We start from the raw sequence: 24,403 nt of genomic DNA on the forward strand, positions 1-24,403 counted from the left end.
TTTATCTATTTTGTTTATCTTCTCAAAGAACCAGCTTTTAGTTTTATTGATCTTTGCTATTGTTTCCTTCATTTCTTTTTCATTTATTTCTGATCTGATTTTTATGATTTCTTTCCTTCTGCCAGCTTTGGGGTTTTTTTGTTCTTCTTTCTCTAATTGCTTTAGGTGCAAGGTTAGGTTGCTTATTCGAGATGTTTCCTGCTTCTTAAGGTGGGCTTGTATTGCTATAAACTTCCCCCTTAGAACTGCTTTTGCTGCATCCCACAAGTTTTGGGTCGTTGTGTCTCCATTGTCATTTGTTTCTAGGTATTTTTTGATTTCCTCTTTGATTTCTTCAGTGATCACTTCATTATTAAGTAGTGTATTGTTTAGCCTCCATGTGTTTGTATTTTTTACAGATCTTTTCCTGTAATTGATATCTAGTCTCATGGCGTTGTGGTCAGAAAAGATACTTGATACAATTTCAATTTTCTTAAATTTACCAAGGCTTGATTTGTGACCCAAGATGTGATCTATCCTGGAGAATGTTCCATGAGCACTTGAGAAAAATGTGTATTCTGTTGTTTTTGGATGGAGTGTCCTATAAATATCAATTAAGTCCATCTTATTTAATGTATCATTTAAAGCTTGTGTTTCCTTATTTATTTTCATTTTGGATGATCTGTCCATGGGTGAAAGTGGGGTGTTAAAGTCCCCTACTATGAATGTGTTACTGTCGATTTCCCCTTTTATGGCTGTTAGCATTTGCCTTATGTATTGAGGTGCTCCTATGTTGGGTGCATAAATATTTACAAGTGTTATATCTTCTTCTTGGATTGATCCCTTGATCATTATGTAGTGTCCTTCTTTATCTCTTTTAATAGTCCTTATTTTAAAGTCTATTTTGTCTGATATGAGAATTGCTACTCCAGCTTTCTTTTGGTTTCCATTTGCATGGAATATCTTTTTCCATCCCCTTACTTTCAGTCTGTATGTGTCTCTAGGTCTGAAGTGGGTCTCTTGTAGACAGCATATATAAGGGTCTTGTTTTTGTATCCATTCAGCTAATCTGTGTCTTTTGGTGGGAGCATTTAGTCCATTTACATTTAAGGTAATTATCGATATGTATGTTCCTATTCCCATTTTCTAAATTGTTTTGTATTCGTTATTATAGGTCTTTTCCTTCTCTTGTGTTTCTTGCCTAGAGAAGATCCTTTAGCATTTGTTGTAAAGCTGGTTTGGTGGTGCTGAACTCTCTCAGCTTTTGCTTGTCTGTAAAGGTTTTAATTTCTCCATCAAATCTGAATGAGATCCTTGCTGGGTAGAGTAATCTTGGTTGCAGGTTTTTCTCCTTCAACACTTTCAATATGTCCTGCCACTCCCTTCTGGCTTGCAGAGTTTCTGCTGAAAGATCAGCTGTTAACCTTATGGGGATTCCCTTATGTGTTATTTGTTGTTTTTCCCTTGCTGCTTTTAATATGCTTTCTTTGTATTTAATTTTTGACAGTTTGATTAATATGTGTCTTGGCGTATTTCTCCTTGGATTTATCCTGTATGGGACTCTCTGTGCTTCCTGGACTTGATTAACTATTTCCTTTCCCATATTAGGGAAGTTTTCAACTATAATCTCTTCAAATATTTTCTCAGTCCCTTTCTTTTTCTCTTCTTCTTCTGGAACCCCTATAATTCGAATGTTGGTGCGTTTAATGTTGTCCCAGAGGTCTCTGAGACTGTCCTCAGTTCTTTTCATTCTTTTTTCTTTATTCTGCTCTGCAGTAGTTATTTCCACTATTTTATCTTCCAGGTCACTTATCCGTTCTTCTGCCTCAGTTATTCTGCTATTGATCCCATCTAGAGTACTTTTAATTTCATTTATTGTGTTGTTCATCGTTGCTTGTTTCATCTTTAGTTCTTCTAGGTCCTTGTTAACTGATTCTTGCATTTTGTCCATTCTATTGTCCATTCTATCTCCAAGATTTCGGATCAACCTTACTATCATTATTCTGAATTCTTTTTCAGGTAGACTGCCTATTTCCTCTTCATTTGTTAGGTCTGGTGCATTTTTATCTTGCTCCTTTGTCTGCTGTGTGTTTTTCTGTCTTCTCATTTTGCTTATCTTACTGTGTTTGGGGTCTCCTTTTTGCAGGCTGCAGGTTCCTAGTTCCTGCTATTTTTGATGTCTGTCTCCAGTGGCTAAGGTTGGTTCAGTGGGTTGTGTAGGCTTTCTGGTGGAGGGGACTAGTGCCTGTGTTGTGGTGGATGAGGCTGGATCTTGTCTCTCTAGTGGGCAGGTTCACGTCTGGTGGTGTGTTTTGGGGTGTCTGTGGCCTTATTATGATTTTAGGCAGCCTCTCTGCTAATGGGTGGGGTTGTGTTCCTGTATTGCTAGTTGTTTGGCATAGGTTGTCCAGCACTGTGGCTTGCTGGTCGTTGAGTGAAGCTGGGTGCTGGTGTTAAGATGGAGGTCTCTGGGAGATTTTTGCCGTTTGATATTATGTGGAACTGGGAGGTCTCTTGTTGACCAGTGTCCTGAAGTTGGCTCTCCTACCTCAGTGGCAGAGCCCTGACTCCTGGCTGGAGCACCAAGAGCTTTTCATCCACACGGCTCAGAATAAAAGGGAGAAAAAGTAGAGGGAATTAGTAGAAGTATGAGGAAAGAAAGAAGGAAAGGAGGGAAGGAAGGAAGGAAGGAAGAAAGAAGCAAAGAAGGAAAGAAGGCAAGAAGGAAAGAAAGGAGGGAGGGAGGGAGGGAGGAAGGAAGGAAGGAGGAAAAGAAGGAAAAAAGACAGAAAGAAAGAAGATACAGTAAAAATAAAATAAATATAATAAAGTTATTGAATTTAAAAATTCTTATTTAGAAAAAAAAAAGAAGGGACGGATAGAACCTTAGGACAAATGTTGGAAGCAAAGCTATACAGACAAAATCTTACACAGAAGCATACACATACACCCTCACTAAAAGAGGTAAATGGGGAAAAATCATAAATCTTGCTGTCAGAGACCACCTCCTCAATTTGGGATGATTCGTTGTCTAAAGGAGGGAAGGAAGGAAGGAAAGAAAGAAAGAACGAAAGTAAAGTATAATAACGTTATTAAAATTAAAATTGATTATTAAAAAAATTTTTTAAAAAAACCATGGACAGATAGAACCCTAGGACAAATGGTGGAAGCAAGAATATACAGACAAGATCTCACACAGAAGCATACACATACACATTCACAAAAAGAGGAAAAGGGGAAAAAATCGTAGATCTTGCTCCTAAAGTCCACTTCCTTAATTTGGGATGATTGGTTGTCTATTCAGGTATTCCACAGATGCAGGCACATCAAGTTGATTGTGGAGCTTTTAATCCGCTGCTTCTGAGGCTGCTGGGAGAGATTTCCCTTTCTCCTCTTTGTTCTCACAGCTCCCAGGGGCTCAGCTTTGGATTTGGCCCTGCCACTGCGTGTAGGTCGCTGGAGGGCGTCTGTTTTTTGCTCAGACAGGGCGGGGTTAAAAGAGCCGCTGATTCGGGGGCTCTGGCGCTGATTCGGGGGCTCTGGCGCACTCAGGCCGGCGGGGAGGGAGGGGCACGGAGTGCGGGGCGGGCCTGCGGCGGCAAAGGCCGGCGTGACTTTGCACCAGCCTGAGGCGCGCCGTGCGTTCTCCGGGGGAAGTTGTCCCTGGATCCCGGGACCTTGGCAGTGGCGGGCTGCACAGGCTCTGCGGAAGAGGGGTGTGGAGAGTGACCTGTGCTCGCACACAGGCCCCTCGGTGGCGGCAGCAGCAGCCTTATCGTCTCCCGCCCGTCTCTGGGGTCCGCGCTTTTAGCCGCGGCTCGCGCCCGTCTCGGGTCCACGCTTTTAGCCGCGGCTCGCGCCCGTCTCTGGGGTCCACGCTTTTAGCCGCGGCTCGCGCCCGTCTCTGGGGTTCGCGCTTTTAGCCGCGGCTCGCGCCCGTCTCCGGAGTTCCCTCAAGCAGCGTTCTTAAACCCCTCTCCTCACGCACCAGGAAACAAAGAGGGAAGAAAAAGTCTCTTGCCTCTTCGGCAGGTGCAGACTTTTCCCCGGACTCCCTCCCGGCTAGCCGTGGTGCACTAACCCCTTCAGGCTATGTTCAAGCCGCCAACCCCAGTCCTCTCCCTGCGCTCCGTCCGAAACCGAAACCCGAGCCTCAGAGCCTCAGCTCGCAGCCCCGCCCGCCCCGGCGGGTGAGCAGACAAGCCTCTCGGGCTGGTGAGTGCCGGTCGGCACCGATCCTCTGTGCGGGAATCTCCCCGCTTTGCCCTCCGCACCCGTTGCTGTGCTCTCCTCCGCGGCTCCGAAGCTCCCCCCTCCGCCCCCCCGCAGTCTCCGCCCGCGAAGGGGCTTCCTAGTGTGTGGAAACTTTTCCTCCTTCACAGCTCCCTCCCACTGGTGCAGGTGCCGTCCCTATTCTTTTGTCTCTGTTTTTCCTTTTTTTCTTTTGCCCTACCCAGGTACGTGGGGAGTTTCTTGCCTTTTGGGAGGTCTGAGGTCTTCTGCCAGCGTTCAGTAGGTGTTCTGTAGGAGTTGTTCCACGTGTAGATGTATTTCTGGTGTATCTGTGGGGAGGAAGGTGACCTCCACGTCTTACTCTTCTGCCATCTTCAAGGTCCCCCCTTGAGTTTATTTTTTTGTATGGTGTTAGGGAGTGTTCTAATTTCATTCTTTTATATGTAGCAGTCCAGTTTTCCCAGCATCACTTAATGATGAGGCTCTCTTTTCTCCATTGTATATTCTTGCCTCCTTTATCAAAGATAAGGTTGACCATATATGTGTGGGTTTATCTCTGGGCTTTCTATCCTGTTCCATTAATTGGTATTTCTGTTTTTGTGCCAGTACCATACTGTCTTGCTTACTGTAGCTTTGTAGTAGAGTCTGAAGTCGGTGAGCCTGATTCCTCCAGCTCTGTTATTTCATTCTCAGGATTGCTTTGGCTATTCGGGGTCTTTATGTTTCCATACAACTTGTGAAAGTTTTTGTTCTAGTTCTGTGAAAAATGCTGCTGGTAGTTTGATAGGGATTGCATTGAATCTGTAGATTGCTTTGGGTAGTAGAGTCATTTTCACAATGGTGATACTTCCAGTCCAAGAACATGGTATGTCTCTCCATCTGTTTCTATCATCTTTAATTTCTTTCATCAGTGTGTTATAGTTTTCTGCATACAGGTCTTTTGTCTCCTTAGGTTTATTCCTAGGTATTTTATCCTTTTTGTTGCAATGGTAAATGGGAGTGTTTCCTTAATTTCTCTTTCAGATTTTTCATCATTAGTGTATAGGAATGCAAGAGATTTCTGTGCATTAATTTTATATCCTGCAACTTTACAACTTCATTGATTAGTTCTAGTAGTTTTCTGGTAGCATCTTTAGGATTCTCTGTGTATAGTATCATGTCATCTGCAAACAGTGACAGCTTTACTTCTTCTTTTCCGATTTGGATTCTTTTTATTTCTTTTTCTTCTCTGCTTATTGTGGCTAAAACTTCCAAAACTATGTTGAATAGCAGCAGTGGGAGTGGACAGCCTTGTCTTGTTCCTGATCTTAGTGGAAATGAATTCAGTTTTTCACCATTGAGAATGATGTTGGCCGTGGGTTTGTCATATATGGCCTTTATTATGTTGAGGCAAGTTATCTCTTTGCCTACTTTCTGGAGGGTTTTTTTCATAAATGGGTGTTGAATTTTGTTGAAAGCTTTCTCTGCATCTATTGAGATGATCATATGGTTTTTCTCCTTCAATTTGTTAATATGGTGTATCACATTGATTGATTTGAGTATATTGAAGAATCCTTGCATCTCTGGGATAAATCCCACTTGATCATGGTGTATGATCCTTTTAATGTGTTGTTGGATTCTGTGTGCTAGTATTTTGTTGCCAATTTTTGCATCTCTGTTCATCAGTGATATTGGTCTGTAATTTTCTTTTTTTGTAGTATTTTTGTCTGGTTTGGTATCAGGGTGATGGTGGCCTCATAGAATGAGTTTGGGAATGTTCCTTCCTCTACAGTTTTTTGGAAGTTTGAGAAGGATGGGTGTTAGCTCTTCCCTAAATGTTTGATAGAATTCATCTGTGAAGCCATCTGGTCCTGGACTTTTCTTTGTTGGAAGATTTTTTTTTAATTAATTTATTTATGGCTGCATTGGGTCTTCGTTGCTGTGCGCAGGCTTCTCATTGAGGTGGCTTCTGTTGCGGAGCACGGGCTCTAGGCACGCGGGCTTCAGTAGCTGTGGCTCGAAGGCTCTAGGGCACAGGCTTAGTAGTTGTGGCACACGGAGTTAGTTGCTCCGTGTCATGTGGGATCTTCCCGGTCCAGGGCTCAAACCCATGTCTTCCGCATTGGCAGGCAGATTCTTAACCACTGCGCCACCAGGGAAGCCCTGTTAGAAGATTTTTAATCACAGTCTCAATTTCAGTGCTTGTGATTGGTCTGTTTATATTTTCTTTCTTCCTGGTTCAGTTCGGAAGGTTGCACTTTTCTAAGAATTTGTCCATTTCTTCCAGGTTGTCCATTTTATTGGCATATAGTTGCTTGTAGTAATCTCTCCTGATCCTTTGTATTTTTTCAGTGTCAGTTGTTACTTCTCCTTTTTCATTTCTAATTCTGTTGATTTGAGTCTTCTCCCTTTTTTTCTTGATGAGTCTGGCTAATGGTTTATCAATTGTATCTTCTCAAAGAACCAGCTTTTAGTTTTAATGATCTTTACTATTGTTTCCCTCATTTCTTTTTCATTTATTTCTGATCTGATCTTTATGATTTCTTTCCTTCTGCTGACTTTGGGTTTGTTTGTTCTTCTTTCTCTAGTTCCTTTATGTGTAAGTTTAGATTATTTGAGATTTTTCTTGTTTCTTGAGGTAGGCTTGTATAGGTATAAACTTTCCTCTTAGAACTGCTTTGCTGCATCCCATAGGTTTTGGATCATCGTGTTTTCATTGTCATTTGTCTCTAGGTATTTTTTGATTTCCTCTTTGATTTCTTCAGTGATCTCCTGGTTATTTAGTAACATATTGTTTAGCCTCCATGTGTTTATGTTTTTTACGTTTTTGCCCTGTAATTGATTTCTAATCTCATAGCATTGTGGTCAGAAAAGATGCTTGATACGATTTCAGTTTTCTTAAATTTACTGAGGCTTGATTTGTGACCCAAGATGTGATCTATCCTGGAGAATGTTCTGTGCATGCTTGAGAAGAAAGTGTAATCTGTTGTTTTTGGATGGAATGTCCTATAAATATCAATTAAGTCCATCTTGTTTAATGTATCGTTTAAAGCTTGTGTTTCCTTATTTATTTTCATTTTGGATGATCTGTCCATTGGTGAAAGTGGGGAGTTAAAGTCCCCTACTATGATTGTTTTACTGTTGATTTCCCCTTTTATGGCTGTTAGCATTTGCCTTATGTATTGAGGTGCTCCTATGTTGGGTGCATAAATATTTACAAGTGTTATATCTTCTTGGATAGATCCCTTGATCATTATGTAGTGTCCTTCTTTGTCTCTTGTAATAGTCTTTATTTTAAAGTCTATTTTGTCTGATATGAGAATTGCTACTCCAGCTTTCTTTTGATTTCCATTTGCATGGAATATCTTTTCCATCTCCTCACTTTCAGTCTGTATGTGTCCCTAGGTCTGAAGTTGGGTCTCTTCTAGACAGCATATATATGGGTCTTGTTTTTGTATCCATTCAGTCAGTCTGTGTCTTTTGGTTGGAGCATTTAATCCATTTACATCTAAGGCAGTTATTGATATGTTCCTATTACCATTTTCTTAATTGTTTTGGGTTTGTTATCGTAGGTCTTTTCCTTCTCTTGTGTTTCCTGCCTAGAGGAGTTCCTTTAGCATTTGTTGTAAAGCTGGTTTGGTGGTGCTGAATTCTCTTAGCTTTTGCTTGTCTGTAAAGCTTTTAATTTCTCTGTCGAATCTGAATGAGATCCGTGCTGGATAGCATAATCTTGGTTGTAGGTTTTTCCCTTTCATCACTTTAAATATGTCCTGCCTCTCCCTTCTGGCTTGCAGAGTTTCTGCTGAAAGATCAGCTGTTAACCTTATGGGGATGCCCTTGTATGTTATTTGTTGTTTTTCCCTTGCTGTTTTTAATATTTTTTTCTTTGTATTTAATTTTTGTTAGTTTGATTAATATGTATCTTGGCGTGTTTCTCCTTGGATTTATCCTGTATGGGACTCTCTGTGCTTCCTGGACTTGATTGACTATTCCCTTTCCCATATTAGGGACGTTTTCAACTATAATTGCTTCAAATATTTTCTCAGTCCCTTTCTTTTTCTCTTATTCTTCTGAGATCCCTGTAATTCGAATGTTGGTGTGTTCAGTTTTGTCCTAGAGGTCTCTAAGACTGGCCTCAATTCTTTTCATTCTTTTTTCTTTATTCTGCTCTGCAGTAGTTATTTCCACCATTTTATCTTCCAGGTCACTTATCCGTTCTTCTGCCTCAGTTATTGCTATTGATTCCTTCTAGAGAATTTTTAATTTCATTTATTGTGTTGTTCATCAGTGTTTGTTTGCTCTTTAGTTCTTCTAGGTCCTTGTTAAACATTTCTTGTATTGTCTTCATTCTATTTCCAAGATTTTGGATCATCTTTACTATCATTACTCAGAGTTCTTATTCAGGTACACTGCCTATTTCCTCTTCGTTTGTTTGGTCCGGTGGGTTTTTAGTTTGCTTCTTCATCTGCTGTGTGTTTCTCTGTCTTCTCATTTTGCTTAACTTACTGTGTTTGGGGTTTCCTTTTCACAGGCTGCAGGTTCATAGTTCTCGTTGTTTTTGGTGTCTGCCCCCAGTGCCTAAGGTTGGTTCAGTGGGTTGTGTAGGCTTCCTGGTGGAGAGGACTAGTTCCTGTGTTCTGGTGGATGAGGCTGGATCTTGTCTTTCTGGTGGGCAGGACCATGTCAGTGGTGTGTTTTGGGGTGTCTGTGACCTTATTATGATTTTAGGCAGCCTCTCTTGTAATGGGTGGGGTTGTGTTCCTGTCTCGCTAGTTGTTTGGCATAGGCTGTCCAACACTGTAGCTTGCTGGTTGTTGAGTGGAGCTGGGTCTTAGCGTTGAGATGGAGATCTCTGGGAGAGCTTTTGCTGTTTGATGTTATGTGGAGCCGGGAGGGCTCTGGTGGACCAATATCCTGAACTCGGCTCTCCCACCTCAGAGGCACAGGCCTGACACCCGGCTGGAGCACCAAGACCCTGTCAGCCACACGGCTGGTTTCAGTTCTGGTTAGAATTTGACAATCATGATGATGTTCAGTGATTTTTTTTTTGGCTGTGTTGGGTCTTGGTTGCTGTGCATGGGCTTTCTCCGGTTGCGGCAAGCAGGGGCTACTCTTCGTTGTGATGCAGTGGCTTCTCTTGTTGCGGAGCACAGGCTCTAGGTGCATAGGCTTCAGTAGTTGTGGCACGTGAGCTCTAGAGCGCAGGCTCAGTGGTTGTGGCACACGGGCTTAGTTGCTCTGCGGCATGTGGGATCTTGCCGGGCCAGGGCTTGAACCCGTGTCCCCTGCATTGGCAGGTGGATTCTTAACCACTGCGCCACCAGGGAAGCCCCTCGGTGATTTTTTTTTGTTTAGTTTCCAAAACTCCTGAATCAATTTCCAGGTTCTCTGCATTCAGTCAACACTGATGCCCAGAGAGAGACCATCTCCTTTCAGTGGATGAGCATTCTTTTATTCGTAACCTATTTCCTGTTTCCTAAAAGAGAAATTTCCATTTCACCCTAGCCCTTGTGCATCACAGTGCACTGACTGGTGATAACAGCACGTGCAGCAAAGGAGACAAAACAATTCAGAAGTTTGTTTCTCCTTCTCTTCCATTTCTTATTTTTTTAACTCAGGTCCTCTTTCTTTTCTTCTTGGTGTTCCTGGCCAGAGGTTTGTCCATTATGTTTTACTCTTTCAAAAAACCAACTCTTGCTCTTGGTTTTTTTGAATTTTTACATTTTTCTTCATCTCTATTTTATTTTCTCTCTGATCTTTATTATTACATTTCTTATGTTACCTTTAGGTTTTGTGTATTCTTTTTCTGATTTTCTTAGGTGGTAGGTTAGGTTGTTTATTTGAGATTTTTCTTATTTTTTAGGAAGACTGGTATGGCTCTATACTTCCCTCTTAGGACTGCTTTTGCTTCGTCCCAGAGATTTGGTATGGTTAGATTTTCATTGTTGTTCGTCTCATGGTTTTTAAAAATTTCCTCTTTTATGTCATTGTTCACCCATTGGTTTTTTAGTAGCATGTTGTATGGTCTCCATATAAGTCTTTTCTTTTCCTTTCTCTCTCTGGTTGATTTCTAGTTTCATGCCATTGTGGTTAGAAAAGATACTTCAAATTTCTATCTTAAATTTGTTTAGGCTTGTTTTGTGAGACAGTATGTGGCCTGTTCTAGAAAATGTTCTATGTGCACTTGAATGTGTATTCTAGTTTTTTGGATGTAATATGCTGAAAATATCTATTAAGTTTAACTGTTCTACTGTGTCATTTAGGATCTCTTTTCCCTTATCAATTTTCTATCTAGAAGATCTCTTTATTAATGTCAGTGGGCTGTTAAAATCTCCCACTATTATTATATTCCCATCAGTTTCTCCCTTTATGTCTCTTAACATTTGTTTTATGTATTTAAGTGCTCCTATAATAGGTGCATATATGTTAATGAGTGTAATATCCTCTTCTTGTATTGATACCTTTATTATATAGTGTTTTTCTTTGTTTCTTTATGGCCTTGGCTTTAAAGTCTATTTTGTCTGATATGAATATTGCTACCCCCTGCTTTATTGTCATTTCCATTTGCAAGAAATATTGTTTTTGATTACCTCACTTTCAATCTATGTGTGTCCTTCACCCTAAAGTGGGTCTGTTACAGCCAGCATATTGTAGACTCTTGTTTTATTATCCAGTCTGCCAGTCTGTGTGTTTTGATTGGAGCATTTAGTCCATTGCCATTTAAGGTAATTATGGAAAGATATTTTTTATTGCCATTTTAAATCTTGTTTTCTTATTGATTTTGTATTTCTTTCTTTTTTTTCCTTTTGTGATTTGATGGTTTTCTTTTGTATTATGCTTTTTGTTCTCTTCGTTTTTTGTGAATATGTTTTTGTTTTGTGATTACCCTGTTTTCAAGTACGTTTACCCATTACTGTATCTACTTGCTTTAGACTGGTAGCCATATAGGCTCAAGCATAGTCTAAGAAGAAAAATCTACATTGTCTTACTTTCTTCCCCCACATTTTATGACTCTGATGTCCTCTTTTACATCTCATTTATACTTTTGCTGTTCAATGTGGCTATCATCACTTTCAGAAAAATTTTTTTGATTATTTTTCCTCAATCTCTGTACTGGTTTATTTAAGTGACTTTTTTTTCCAATTGTGTGATTTTTCTCTTTCCTATAGATTCTTCTTTTCTATTTAGAGAATACCTTTCAATATTTCTTTTAGGATAGATTTTAGTATTACTGTATTCTTTTAGTTTTTTCTTCTCTGAGAAATTCTCCTTCTATTCTAAATGATAATCTTGCTGGTTAGAGTATCCTAGGTGGCAGGTTTTTCCATTTCAGGACTTTGAATATATCTTGCCACTCCCTTCTGGCCTGCAGTGTTTCTGTATTGCGGTCAGCTCATAGTCTTATGGTGGTTCACTTGTAATTAATTCCTTGTTTTTTCCTTGCTGTCCTTAGAATCCTCCGTTTATTTTTCACTTTTGCCATTCTAATTATAATGTGTCTTGGTGTAGTTCTCTTCAGGTTCATCTTGTTTTGGACCCTCTGTGCTTCCTATACCTGGATATGTTTCCTTCTTTAGGTTTGGGAAATTTTCAGCTATAATTTCTTCGAATACATTTTTGATCCCCTTTTTCTTCTTCTACTGGGATTCCTATTGTGCGTAGATCGACATGCTTTATATTATCCCATAGATCTCATATATTGCTTTTTCTTGTCTTTCTGTCTGCTGTTCTGATTGGGTGATTTCCATTACTCTATCTTCCAGATCACTTATTCATTCTTCTGCATTATTTAGTTTGCTATTTATTGCCTTTAGGTTGGCTTTCATCTTGGCAAGTGAGTTTTATAATTTTAATTGTCTCCCCTTTATAGTTTCTAGGTCCTTTTTACAGTGATTTGTATTTGTTGATAGCCTTTCTTAATTCTTTCTGTATCTTTACCACCTCCTTCTTGAACTGGGGGTCTGGTAGTCTGTAGAGGTCTGTTTCATTATTTGCTCTTTCAGGGGATTTTCTTATTTTAATTGGGAGTAGTTCCTCTGCCTTTTCATTTCACTTAAATTTCCTGACTCTATGGATTTAAGACAAAGTTATATACTGTGGTCTTGAAGGGCTGTTTTTCTGTGGGAGCATCCCTGTGTGGCCTGATATTTTTGGTGCGAGGACTTTTTAGTGTGGACGCCTGCCATGTCTGTCTTCAGGTTGTGCTGGATGTTATAGGAGGTACGATAGGTGTTGTGGTGACCAGAGCCTGCACTGGATGTTCAGCAGGGCCTCCTCTTTGCTCTGTGGTTGTCACAGCCCTCTTTGGGGTGGGTCTGCTCCCCAGTTGTTGGAGAAGAAGCCCCAGATCCATTTCTGAGCTGTGGTGTGAGGTAGGCAGGACTGGAGCACTCCCGCTGAGAGAGGAGCCACTGAGTATTCTTCCACCGGAGCTGTCCACTAGGAAATGCACTCTGTGGTGTTGCCTGTCACCTGTTGTGCGGGCTCACAAAGTACCCTGTTGTTGGCACTGCCCTCGGCCCCGAGTCAGCCATGGGAATGCAGGCAGTCTCCCCGGTGTACCTCAGGTGCTGTGCTCACAAAGCCACTAGCACAGATCCGCCAAAGTCAGGCATGGGGACCGCTGTAGTTGCACACCTGGACCCGCCGTGGGAGCTAAGGAGTCATCTCAGGCCCTGACCATGCATCTGCATGCACGGGGCCCACAAAGCCTGCAGCTACTAATGCCGGACCCGCCATAGCTACAGGAGCACCAGTAATCTGCTCAGGTGTCCCACAGGCAATGAAGGTACAAAGCTGCCTGCAGCACATAAATCCACTGAAGTCACACGCCTCAGATTTCAGCCCTGCCTGTGCACATGGGCAACCCGCCAGCACTCGCAGGCCCCCAGAGCTGTAGGGGGGGAGCCGTGCCCACTGTAAGCCCCGAGAACGAGGCTGCTATGGCGAGTCCCCCCACTCCCTTGGTGTGCACGTTAATAACGGGGCTTCTGTGACCAACCCATACTCTGTCCTGCACACACGCCTGGTTGCAGCCTGGACCACACTCCAGCCCCTTTGGGCTATCTCTGTGCAGCCAACCCGTCCTCTCCCTGGGTCTATCTGCTGAAGCCCAAGTTTCAGCACCCAGCCCCACGTGCTCCAGCAGATGGGCATCTGGGCTGCGGAGTGCAACGAGGTGGCCGGGACTGTCTGTGCTGGTCTCTCTCTGTTCTGCCTGCTGCAAGCTGGCTGGCTGCACTCTCCTCTGAGCTGCTGAAGCTCCCTGTCCCGGCTGATCTCCCAGCTGGTGAAGGGGGTTCCTGGGGTGAGGAGACCTTTCCTCTTTCACAGCTCCCTCCAAGGGGTGCAGGTCCCATCCTGATTCGTTTTTTTTTTTTTCTTTCATCCTACCCAGTTATATGGTGATCTTTCTTGAAGCTTTGGTTGTATGAGATCTTCTGCCAGCCTCCTGTAGGTATTCTGTGAGAATTGTTCCACATGTACATGTATTTTTGATGTATTTATGGGAGGAGGTGAGCTCCATGTCCTTTTATATTCTGCCATCTTGATCTCTGTCTGATACCTTTTTTAGTAACAAGTTCTCAGTAAAGCTTAATGTTGAACCAACAAGGTTCAGACAGTGGTTCCCCCATCTGCTTCACTTCTGACATAAATTCTTCTAAATGTGCTTTGACCTAATGACTGGATCAGGGGACAAGCCACTAGACATGGCAGTATGGACTGTTATGTCACCTTTCTGCCTCTGCTTACTCATGGATCAAAGACTGAAAAGTGCCAACCTGGAGGGCACTACAGTTATATGAAGCACCTTGATGTGGTACAAAGACACAAGGAACACTTTTTGGAAATAAACATGTTTATTCTAAAATTAATGCAAATAATTGAAATTATAGCGGAGGATGTTAAGGAGCTATTATGGACCAAAGAAAACACAAGAAAAAGTAAGGCAATTACAACTCCAGCTCAAGAAAAGGCTCTCAAACACATGCCTTCTGCTTACAGGCTATAGCTGGTGGCTACCAAGTTAGGCCTCTGTCCTTACTTCTGTCACTCCTGGGTCTAGCTAAAAGCAGCTTGTTGCTGTCAAGTCCCACAGAGAAGGCAAAGGGGCCCACAGCTGTGAGCATCAGGACACCACTTCTTGGGTGGACCACGCCTCCTCACCAAACATATCCTGGCCCCTTTTTCTCTAGGCTTTACCCCAAAGCAAGTAGGGGCTCAGGGAACCAAGTCCTTTGGCAGAAACCATATGGCAAAGGCGGTATTCCTTGGCTTGATTCTGGCAGTGTGAATGGGCTGACAGCCAGAATGAAAAGCTGGGTTACCTGAAGGACAGAACTTCAGAGCCTGAATAACCCTTCAGAAAGACTTCTCACTTCCTATTCATAATGGGACAAGAGGCCCAGTGGTTACGTGTGCAGATATCTGAGGAGTTCCATCAGCTCCCAAACCAGATGCAGGGCTTGAAATCAGTGTCCTTTGGTGAAATGGATCCACACTGCCCAGCTGGGTGGAGACCACCCCTGATGGCTCAATCCATCAGTAAGATGTAAGCAGGTGTGGATGAGGGAGGTGACTGAAAACTTACGAGAAGGCCCTGGCCCTGAGGAACTGAAGATGTGAGTTCCAGACCTTTAAACAGGTGTGGCCACCACTCCTGGTGGAGCTACCAGGAAGGTGCTTGGAACTGAGCAGAACTGCTGCTCGTCCATGTCTGAACTGGTTCTGGTGTCAGTGGTCACACACAACCATTTTGACACAAAGGGGCGCTTCTCACCAGCCGCTGCCACCCCAGTAGGTGTCTTCCCTGTGTGCCTAAATAGACAAACAAATATAGTCATCCACAATGATTAAAACTGGGGACATTTTATTAACTGCTTCTTAAGAGATTACTGCTGCAATTAGGAAGGGAGCCTTGAGATGGAAAAGGGGGAGGTTAAAGACTGAAAAGATCTAAAAGAGGCCAGTACCGTTTTCCAGGTATAAAACTGGTCATGTTAAAAGTGACACGGCAGTATATTCATGCGACTACTTAATTCTAACCCAGAAAAGAGTAGTTTTTGCAGAGGCCGATGTGACACCTGCTAGCAACAAGACATCATCAAGACATTCCACCCACCACTGCCAGACTGTTACTCGTGCACAGGTGTACAGAATAGAAAGCCCACAAGTGTTGGGTCAGACTAATGCTCGTGACCATAACCTAAAGTGGCAACAAGCAATGTCACAGCACAGAGGAAGGTCCTGGGAGACACCGGAAGCAACAGCATACTCTGCAGGACATGTGCTTCTCCATTTTAGCAGCTGACAAACCACAGTGGTGCCTGCCGGGTGGTCCTGGGCCCCTGGACTTCCTCTATCCAACCTGCACACACTGGAGATCCAGGGACGGTTCATGCACAGTCTCTCTCTCAGGAGGTGCCCAGCAGTTCAGCCACCAGGGGGAACGTGACTCTCACGTCCGAAGGATCTGAGCCTCTAAGAGAAACATAACCCAACCATCCTTGGAACCCACAGAAGACAGGATGAAAGACATCACACCAGCCTTGCAACGACATGGCCAGCTGGTCACAGTTAGTGTGGAGGAAGTACAGAGCTAAAGAACACTTCAGACAACCGTGCCAAGGAGCCGGCGGGAAGTCCGGGCGTCGTGGCTCTCCCAGCCGGCGTTCCCAGCGAAGAAGGCTAGAGGAGTTCAGCCTGAAGAGGCTGAATATTCAGGAGTCCCTGAGAGGGGTAGGGGACAAAGGAAAGTTCCTCCTGACTTACCCCTACCCAGGTGAAAGCCTCAAGGACCGATCCAGTTGCCCTCGGCCCGGGTCAGGAGTAGCCCGGCCCCGCTGAGGAAGAAGGCACGTGGGGTGTCAGCATGAGAGCAGGACTGCGGCTCAGCCTAGATCAGGGCCCCGCACGGGAGGCGGAGCGTGGGGAGCGGGCGCAGGGTTGGGTCCTGTCCCTGCGCCACCCTGAGCAACTAGTGTGACGAAGGAATCCCAGGCCCTGGGCCACAACTGACACTTGCCATCATGTCTTCCTATTCCAGAAAGTTTACCTCATCCTAGCCAGGGCCGAGGAGCTTGCAGTACCTGAGGCTTAACTGCTGTCGTACCTTTGGGAGCTGAATAAAGGGGGAAGAGGCAGGAAGAACACAGAATGCAGAGAGATTTTCCCTGCCTTGGGGGCTCTCTCACGCCCACCTCGGGTAAGTCGAGGCAATTTGTGAAGGTGCTTTGAGCTGTCCTTCAGGCAAGCAAACATGCTTGACGGCTTAGAGCGGCAGGGAGGGGAGGACTGCTGCCCACTCTGGTGACACATTTGAATTTGGGTGCCCATCCCAGCCCAATCCTCAGGAAAGTACAGAAAAGGGCCCAGCAGAGAGTTAAGGTGTGCCCCAACGCTGCCAGTTCAGGGAGGCAGCCCCAGAAGGCCCTAGATTCTCTGAAACCGCATTCTTTTCCTCGTCCATGGAAACAGGAACAAACCAGTGGGAGCATAATTTCCAACAACAGTCTTCAAAGATGACGACAACCAAGTATCAAGTGGGAACTGCAGGCACCACTGAGGACCAGCGACTGCTCCAGACCCTGCCGTGGTGGACTGAGCAGACCTGCTGGACCGCGCCGGCCCCGCATAGCAAGAACGATGGCTGGTCAACCTGTGTCCTCAGGAGACAACACAAGCTGCAATAGAAGGGACCCTGAGACAGCTAACCACTCACAGAGGAGGACTGGAAAAGCCTCCTGCTTAGAGCAGACCTTACCCCCACTGAAGGAAACATCGGTTATGGAACACTTCCCGTCTGACTAGCCCACCTGCCTGAGGTAACAAAGGAAACCTTTTCCTATCTCGTAAACTGTAGCCCACCTTCCCTAAGGAGTCAGGACAGGTCAGAGCTGCCACACCGTGATTAAGTGAAGCTGAAAGCAAGAGAGGTTAGAGAAGGAAATGGTTAAAACAATTCCCAGGGTAACATTTAGAACAAGGGCAAAATAATGACGTCACGGAATCCTTTAGCGTCTTCACGTTAAAAACCACAAAGGGATGGGAACAAGAATCCTGAGGGTCAGTCTGTCTCATGGTCTGCCGTGTTGTGCTCTACGGAGCAAAGACCAGATGTTGAAACCACGTGGCCCGTCCCACACCCCGAGAACCTTCTGAAGGCCAGATGCACCTCGGGGCCACGGAGGATCCCAGCTCAGCGGGGTTTTGGAGAACCATTCATCTGGCTGCCCTGAGTTACAGTGTCTGTGCTGAAAAGGCTGTCCAAGAAGACGGAGGACAATTCTGCCACCAGGTTCCTGTCGACTGTAGCCTGGGCCATGCCGTAGATCGCACCCTACAAACCCAGTCAAAGAGTGTCATTAGAGACGAGGGGTCCGGAGCAGCCCGCGCTGCGGTCGTGCACTCCTCCTCCCACATGCCCGCCTCCCCAGCCCAGGCACGATGCGAGCAGAAAGGCATAGGATGTTTTTCACAGGCATTTGCCAGCCTGCCGTTCTGCCTAAAGAACTGTCCTACAGGATTTGGTGTAGAAAATTCCGGAGGAAACAGGCTTATTGCCTTTCCTGTGTCAAAATTTTCTTTTTAAATGGACACTACCACCACCTGTCTTTGTACAGCACTTTCAAATTTACAAGGTGCTTACTATATCTAGCATACCTCGATTGAGACTAAAACAAACCCTGGGAATGGGTGAGCAGAGATCATCAGTTCTGACTAATAAGGAAAGAGGTTTGTGGATAAGGGACAGAGGCAGGAACAGACTGGAGATCATCTGATTCTTTCAAGCCCACCAACACCACCTGAACTTCCACAGGAAGAAGAAACCCCAAGTGTCCCTACCATTCCTGTGGTCTTTGCTTTCGGATTCTTCATGATTTGAGTGACGGATTCCCGGATGTCCTTTAGGAACTGTGTCGCTACTTGCTTACGGGTGTGTACCAGTGTGATGCAGAAATGAATGCTATGGGAGAAGAAAGACAAAGTGAGATGAATCCTGGAATAAGACGGGGGGAAAGTTCTGAAATCAGGCAGCCCCCAGTACAGGAATTTATTGATTGCTTCTTCATGTTGCTCGTGACAAGTGTAGTCAAAGTGCTCCCAGCTGTGGGCATCAGGGCTCTCAAATACACGGGCTGTCAAGAGGGCTTCATGCCCTCAGCGTGACCAAGAACCACCCTGACAAGATGAATACAGCTGGCTGTCCTGTCCTCCCCCTCCACTGCTGTTCCTTCAACCATGTGACAACCCACAGGACGCTTTTATCTTAGGTGGTGAACCCTCATGGGCTAGGGCCATATGGCTGGGGTCTCGACGGTCTTCAGGGCAGAGAAGAGACTGCCCCTGGAGGGAGACTGGGGTGCAGCGGGATTGTGAAGAGGAAAAAACGGAATCCAGATGGGACTGGCAGGGGCACAGACACATGACAGGATCGGGGGTGTGGAGGACACTAGGAGACCTACTCTGTTGAAGCAGAGTGTTTGTTTAAAGGCATCCTGGAAGATGAGGTTAGAAATGCCTATGGAAGGCGACAGCAGCAGGCCTGAATGACTACAGGCCCTGGATTAGAGGCCCTCCGTTACTCAGGTCATGAGAGCACCTGCGGATGGGACAGAACAGAGCCCAAAAAGAGAGCAACTGTGTGTGGGGCGGTGGGAGACGATCTCATGACCGACCGCTCGTCTCAAGGCTGCCACCTAATTTGCCAGACGTTAAAGCTAACAGTCTTGTTCTTGATGTCGAATAACTCCAAATGGCAAGAGACATCCTGAGATACTCCAGCTGCCACTAAAGTGCTGGGCTCTAGCGGCCACTCTCTATCCCCCAGGTCATCTTGCTGCCCAAGTCCTTCAGCCATGGAGCAAAGGAAAGTCTTCAAGCTCACCTGGGTGGGAACTGCAACTGGTTCAAGCTCCAGCCCTTGGCATTCATCAGGTTGAATAGTCGGTAGATGTCAAAATCATGGGAGCCCAGAGCAATGACTGACAATTGAGGATTCCCAAAAACAAAGATGCCTTTGATATTTTCCAGCCTTAAAAGGAACAGAAAGGAAATTCAGGCACGTACATTCTTCTGGTCATCTCATGTCTCCATTATAACAAATCTAACCTTTGGGGGCTTAAGTTTTCTCATAAGGTGGCTAGACTGAGATCAGTGGTTCCTAAATATTAAAAATATTTTAAGGCTCAAACCCCACTAGATCCAATGAATCAAGACTGTTGGCTCTTAACCTGTCTGCCCAACCCCCGAATTATGATATGCCCCCCAGGGGTATCTGAGGGATAAACAATGTACTTTTTTGTAAATCCTGGAAAAATAATCCATCTCTCTTTAAAAAAGTCATCCATGTAGGGCTTCCCTGGTGGTTCAGTGGTTAAGAATCCGCCTGCCAATGCAGGGGACACGGGTTCGAGCCCTGGTCCAGGAAGATCCCACATGCTGTGGAGCAGCTAAGCCCACGTGCCACAACTACTGAGCCTGCACTCTAGAGCCCACGAGCCACAACTCCTGAAGCCTGCACACCTAGAGCCCGTGCTCCACAACAAGACAAGCCACTGCAATGAGAAGCCCATGCACCACAACCAAGAGTAGCCCCCACTCACTGCAACTAAAGAAAGCCCGCATGCAGCAACAAAATAAAAAAATAAAAAGTCATCCATGTAATCCCTAAAGCAAGAAATGGTACAGCACTTCTCAGCAGACGGGTGTATCAGGACCATATGCAGGCCTTTTTCAAGTGAGCTGTGCCTACTGGCTGCTTTCATTCACCCTCAAGAGCGTGAAGAGGCCTCCCCAATCCTGGTGACACACGGAGAGCCAGGCAGGTGACACACGAAGAGGTGTGTTAGACAAAGCACACAAGCTGGTTCTAGCCTTAACCCCGGATTTCACCACCCCTTCCGCCCTCCCCCTCTCCAGTTCTTCTCTTACTCCAGCGATCCTCCAAGTGTGACTCAGACCAGCAGCATTAGTGTCCACTGGGAACTTTCAGAAACGCCAATCTTCAGACTCCCGTTCCAGACCTACTGCGTCAGAATTCTAGGAGTGGGCCCCGGCAATCTGCGTCTTAACAAGCCCTCCATGTGACTGATGAGGATTCAACCTCACGTTCTGAGAAGCACTGGCTTAACCATTAAGATGTACACCAGCACCTGGTAAGAGCTGCCAGTTGTCAGGGAGACAACACGGCCCACGGATGAAGCCCGGGTGTGGCCTCCAAGTCCCAGCACGCAAGGGAGCTTATCTCCCCAGGCCAACACCACACTCCGGGCCTGCAGACGGGCTGCAGCCACGGCACTGGGCCTAGCAGCTGCCTTGAGCCTACAGCAGACAAAGCAAGCAACACGGCGGAGCCCCCCAACCTTCCAGACATACTCTGACTTGAGGAAGCGAGTGGTTTTGATGATCTGCTTGGTAGCTTCAACGTAGCCGCTCTCACCGAAGTACATCAGGGCGGCCCAACAGGCTGCACTGATGCCACCAGGCCGTGAGCCCGCAATGGTTGGGGAAGCATAGATGCCGCCCTGCCAATCTGTGTCAACGAAGAACTGATAGTGCCTGTACTTCTTGTCAGAGTATAACACCACCGAAGAGCCCTTGGGAGCGTAGCCGTACTGAGGGGGAGAAGCAGACAGGTGAGTGTACAGTTCCATGCGGCAGACCTGCCCCAGAACTCTCTTCATGCAGATTCCCCCTGTCTGTCAGTTTCCCTCTGTTCCCACTCACATTAAGATTTCCAACTTATTTATTAAAAAGTATAAGAAACTTCAGGGGGGTTCATGGGGTTTAAATTCTCTATTTTAGGAATGAGGAATCTGAGGCCCAGGAAAAGCAACGTCTTGTCCAGTTAATCGGTTTGCTTCCTATCTCTCACGTAGCATAGAGTTTTCCTTATTTAAGACAGTACCCCAGGAAGGTATGTCAGGATGGAAGCAAAGATAAATTTATTTTATTAGTAGTAGTCAAAATAATCAGCTGTCTACTTTGATTAACATGTGGTCTCGTCCCTCACTCACCTTATGAGTATCAGCTGAAATGCTGGTCACACCTTTCACCCGGAAATCAAATGGGTGCTCCAGTGGGTATCCGGCTTTCTCCATAAAGACGATGAGGAAGCCCCCCAGACAAGCGTCCACGTGAAGAGGTATTTTGTATTTGACAGCCAGCTAGTTCCATAAACCAAAGACCATAGACAATATCAGTTATAGCTCTACAACGAAAACTTTGCAAGACACGGGTGGAATGGTGGGGTACAGGCCCAAGGCATTATGTACTGTCTTCCGTGTATTAAAACCTGGCTATTTTTGACATTTTTAATAAAGCTTGTCTTTCAAATGTAGTTAGCCTTCAAAATAATTCATCTGAATGTGGTTTCTATTTTATATTGAAATACGTGGGGCCTCAAACTCACCTGCAAAAGCCAGCAAGAAATGAGACGCACTCTGCCTTAGGCTGGGGGCGGGGAAGGAGGGGGGTGCTCTGGGGCAGCACGGTGGGCTCTGACAGGCAAGCCCTAAATGCAGATTATTTCCTGATCTGAATCAAAACGTCAGGACTGCTTCAGAATGTCCAGTTTAAACAAAGCCTTCCTCCCCGTGTTATCCCTCCCCCATAGCAGAAGCTAGTCATTTCAGAGGCTTCGGCAGAGCTGTGCAGCTTATCACAGGGCGGACGAGAGCTGTTCATCACCACTGGGCTAGAATCTAAACTCGAAATCGCTTCTTTCTGCCAAGTACTGCACCATTAGATGCTACTTTAAAATCTCAGCCTGCCTGCCTAGTCGTCCATTCTCACACATACCTTGGCCACCTCAGGGACAGGATCTATCACACCGTGAGGAAACTGGGGGGCAGAACACACGAGCATGGCAGTGTTCCTGGAGATGGCTCTTCGCATGGCCTGGGGGTTGAAAGTTGAAAGGAAAGTGAGAAGCCACATCACAATTCCTCCTCTCTTCTGCCGCCAGGAGCAATCTAGGCTACCAGCCTCGAGTTCCAGTTCCACTAGCACCCCTGCTTCACCTCTCCAACCTGGAAGAACACCACCGCCCTGCTGTGCTGGCTGGATACAAACATTTGGGGGGAACAGTCTGAGAGCACAATACAAAAACAGCAGAATCACTGTGAGGGTAAAAAAGAATATTCGGCTAAGAGGCAAAAGAGCCAAATGTGAGTCCTCGCCCCGCCTATTAGCAGTGAAGCCTTGAGGAAACTACGTAACCAGCCAGTGTGTTTCCTTGGCTGCAATAACACTAACAGCTTCTACGACCTCCCCAGGTTGTCATGAGGCTCAAATGCGATTCTGATAACACTGAAAACTACAGTTCTTCTGTGTAAATGCAAGGCATAAAAGTAATTACTAAAAATAAGCCAGACACAGAAGGACAAATACTGCATGATCTCACTTATATGAGGAATCTAAAACAAACTCATAGACGCAAAGAGCAGAACTGTGGTTGCCAGGAGCTGGAGGATGAGGGCAACAGGGAGATGTTAGTCAAGGAGTACCAAGTTCCAGTTCCGCAAGATGAGTAAGTTCTGGAGCTCTAATGTAGAGCCAGGTGACTATGCTGAACAATACTGCACTGTATAGCTGAAATCTGCTGAGAGATCTGCAGGGTGGTCTTAAGTATTCTAACCATGAAAAAAGAAAATGGTAACTACGTGAGGTGATGGAGATGTTAAATAGCTTGACTGTGGTGATTATTTCACAATGTATACATGTATCAAAACACCAAGTTGTATACCTTATACACAATTTTTACTTATCAATTAGTTAATACCTCAATTAAGGTGGGGGGAATAATGCTACTGCTAATAAATTGTACAGTTTACTTCTGAAAAAAAATTACTATTATAATGGCAATGGTACTAATTCAGGCCAATCGAAAATGACAGTGAGAGTCTTAGGGCAAGTTAGTCCTGGCTCATTTTACAGACAGAAGAGAAAGTGATGGTGCTGAAGCAAAACCCAGGTCCTTAAAGTCTCAAGTTAGTCTCATCTTCCTATTCGAGTTCATGAAGAGACTGGAGCTGCAGCGACTCACCACTGCCAGTGGCAGTTTTTGCAACTCTGGCTACTACAATCAAAGGCATTTTGAGCCTATCTGTGTGTGACACTGGAAAAAGCACTTCCTGCTTCTTGCAGCCCAAGACAGACAACAGCCCTTCAGAGGAACTCACCTGAACATCCACCTCCATCATTTTGTTCAGTGGAACCCGTTTAATCTTCATCCCAAAATAGTTGGCTGCTTTGTCAAATGCAGCATGGGCACTCTGGGGGGCTACACTAAAGGACAGGGAAGAAGAAAACAGTGAAATTCAAATCAAAACAGGGTTCAAGAGATAACATGGTTAGCAGCTAATCTAAATCACCAGGAAGAAACTTCTGATTATCTTTAGTCCAGTTTTCAAAACTGTTTATATTGTTTTATTTTTCTTTTTAAGCACAGACAAAAAGAGGTCACCTGATTTTCTAGAGAAACCTTCTCCCTCCTTCTTCCTGCTACCAAACCATTTTGGTAGCAGGAAGAACTTGGAAATAATGCCACATGGAGGGACCCCAAGCATCAATCAGGCTGACGGGGAATCTGGATCAGATCAATATGCGGTCGAATCCTCAGGTGGCTGCCTGCCCAGAGACGGGTACCTCAGTAAGGGGCAAGCTTCCTGACACAACACATGTTCAAGCACGAAACATAAGACTTCTCAGCAGGGATACTAAAGCAGCAGTCAGGCGTCAGATCAGTGCTCTTCATCTCTGGAAGACCATGATCCTATGAAAAACTACAATCCCCATTTTTCCTACATATTTGGGAGCAGCATTTCAAACAGTATTGAAAAAGGAAACCAAGTCATTTGCTTTCAGACTTCCCTCAATCACTTCTCTCTTACAATTAATCTGTTCCCTTTAAGGCAGAAAAATCGCTATCACTGAACAAGTACCAAGCATCAAAGATTCATGCATGGAGAGAGATGGCAGCCTGACCTACTCTCTTAGGCTAGGTATGAATCACAGCATGAGATCATGTACAACAAAACCCTTAGTCACTGACACTTGTGGAAAAAAATTAACCCGAAAGATGTGGTATAAACACACTGTACAAGGAGGGAAACTAGAGAAAAAAAATGCAACCAAATATCAAAATTATGTCCATGGGGTGGCAATATGGGTACATCTCAAGAAGATTTTTAAAAATTTTCCTCCCAGA

At 44.9% G+C, this 24,403-nt stretch overlaps 2 protein-coding genes across 6 annotated transcripts in view; one reads left to right on the top strand and one right to left on the bottom strand.

The window, feature by feature from the left end:
* The window catches only part of PCBD1 (pterin-4 alpha-carbinolamine dehydratase 1), a 39,021-nt gene extending 17,495 nt beyond the window's left edge, over positions 1–21,526 (top strand). Inside the window, exons 4-5 of one of the 2 annotated variants that reach the window (XR_004040791.2) lie at positions 16,238–16,396; positions 16,669–21,526. Coding sequence is in view for 1 of the 2 variants with exons in the window: in XM_030862514.3 (XP_030718374.1) it covers positions 16,238–16,291 (54 nt within the window). In the remaining variant the exon portion in view is untranslated. Of the gene's footprint in view, positions 1–16,237 lie in introns of both variants that reach the window. The other variant, XM_030862514.3, reaches the window with a different exon arrangement.
* SGPL1 (sphingosine-1-phosphate lyase 1) overlaps positions 14,039–24,403 on the bottom strand; it is a 61,269-nt gene continuing 50,904 nt past the window's right edge. For all 4 annotated transcript variants that reach the window (XM_060286037.2, XM_030862510.2, XM_060286039.1 and 1 more), the window contains 7 exons: positions 23,376–23,481; positions 21,994–22,092; positions 21,210–21,359; positions 20,569–20,807; positions 19,079–19,225; positions 18,037–18,157; positions 14,039–17,530 (listed from right to left, as the gene is read on the bottom strand). In XM_060286037.2, coding sequence (XP_060142020.1) covers positions 17,390–17,530; positions 18,037–18,157; positions 19,079–19,225; positions 20,569–20,807; positions 21,210–21,359; positions 21,994–22,092; positions 23,376–23,481 — 1,003 coding nt within the window. In that variant the 3' untranslated portion in view covers positions 14,039–17,389. The remainder of the gene's footprint in view (positions 17,531–18,036; positions 18,158–19,078; positions 19,226–20,568; positions 20,808–21,209; positions 21,360–21,993; positions 22,093–23,375; positions 23,482–24,403) is intronic.

The sequence above is a fragment of the Globicephala melas genome, chromosome 16, assembly GCF_963455315.2.
Source record: "Globicephala melas chromosome 16, mGloMel1.2, whole genome shotgun sequence".
Lineage (NCBI taxonomy): Eukaryota > Metazoa > Chordata > Mammalia > Artiodactyla > Delphinidae > Globicephala > Globicephala melas.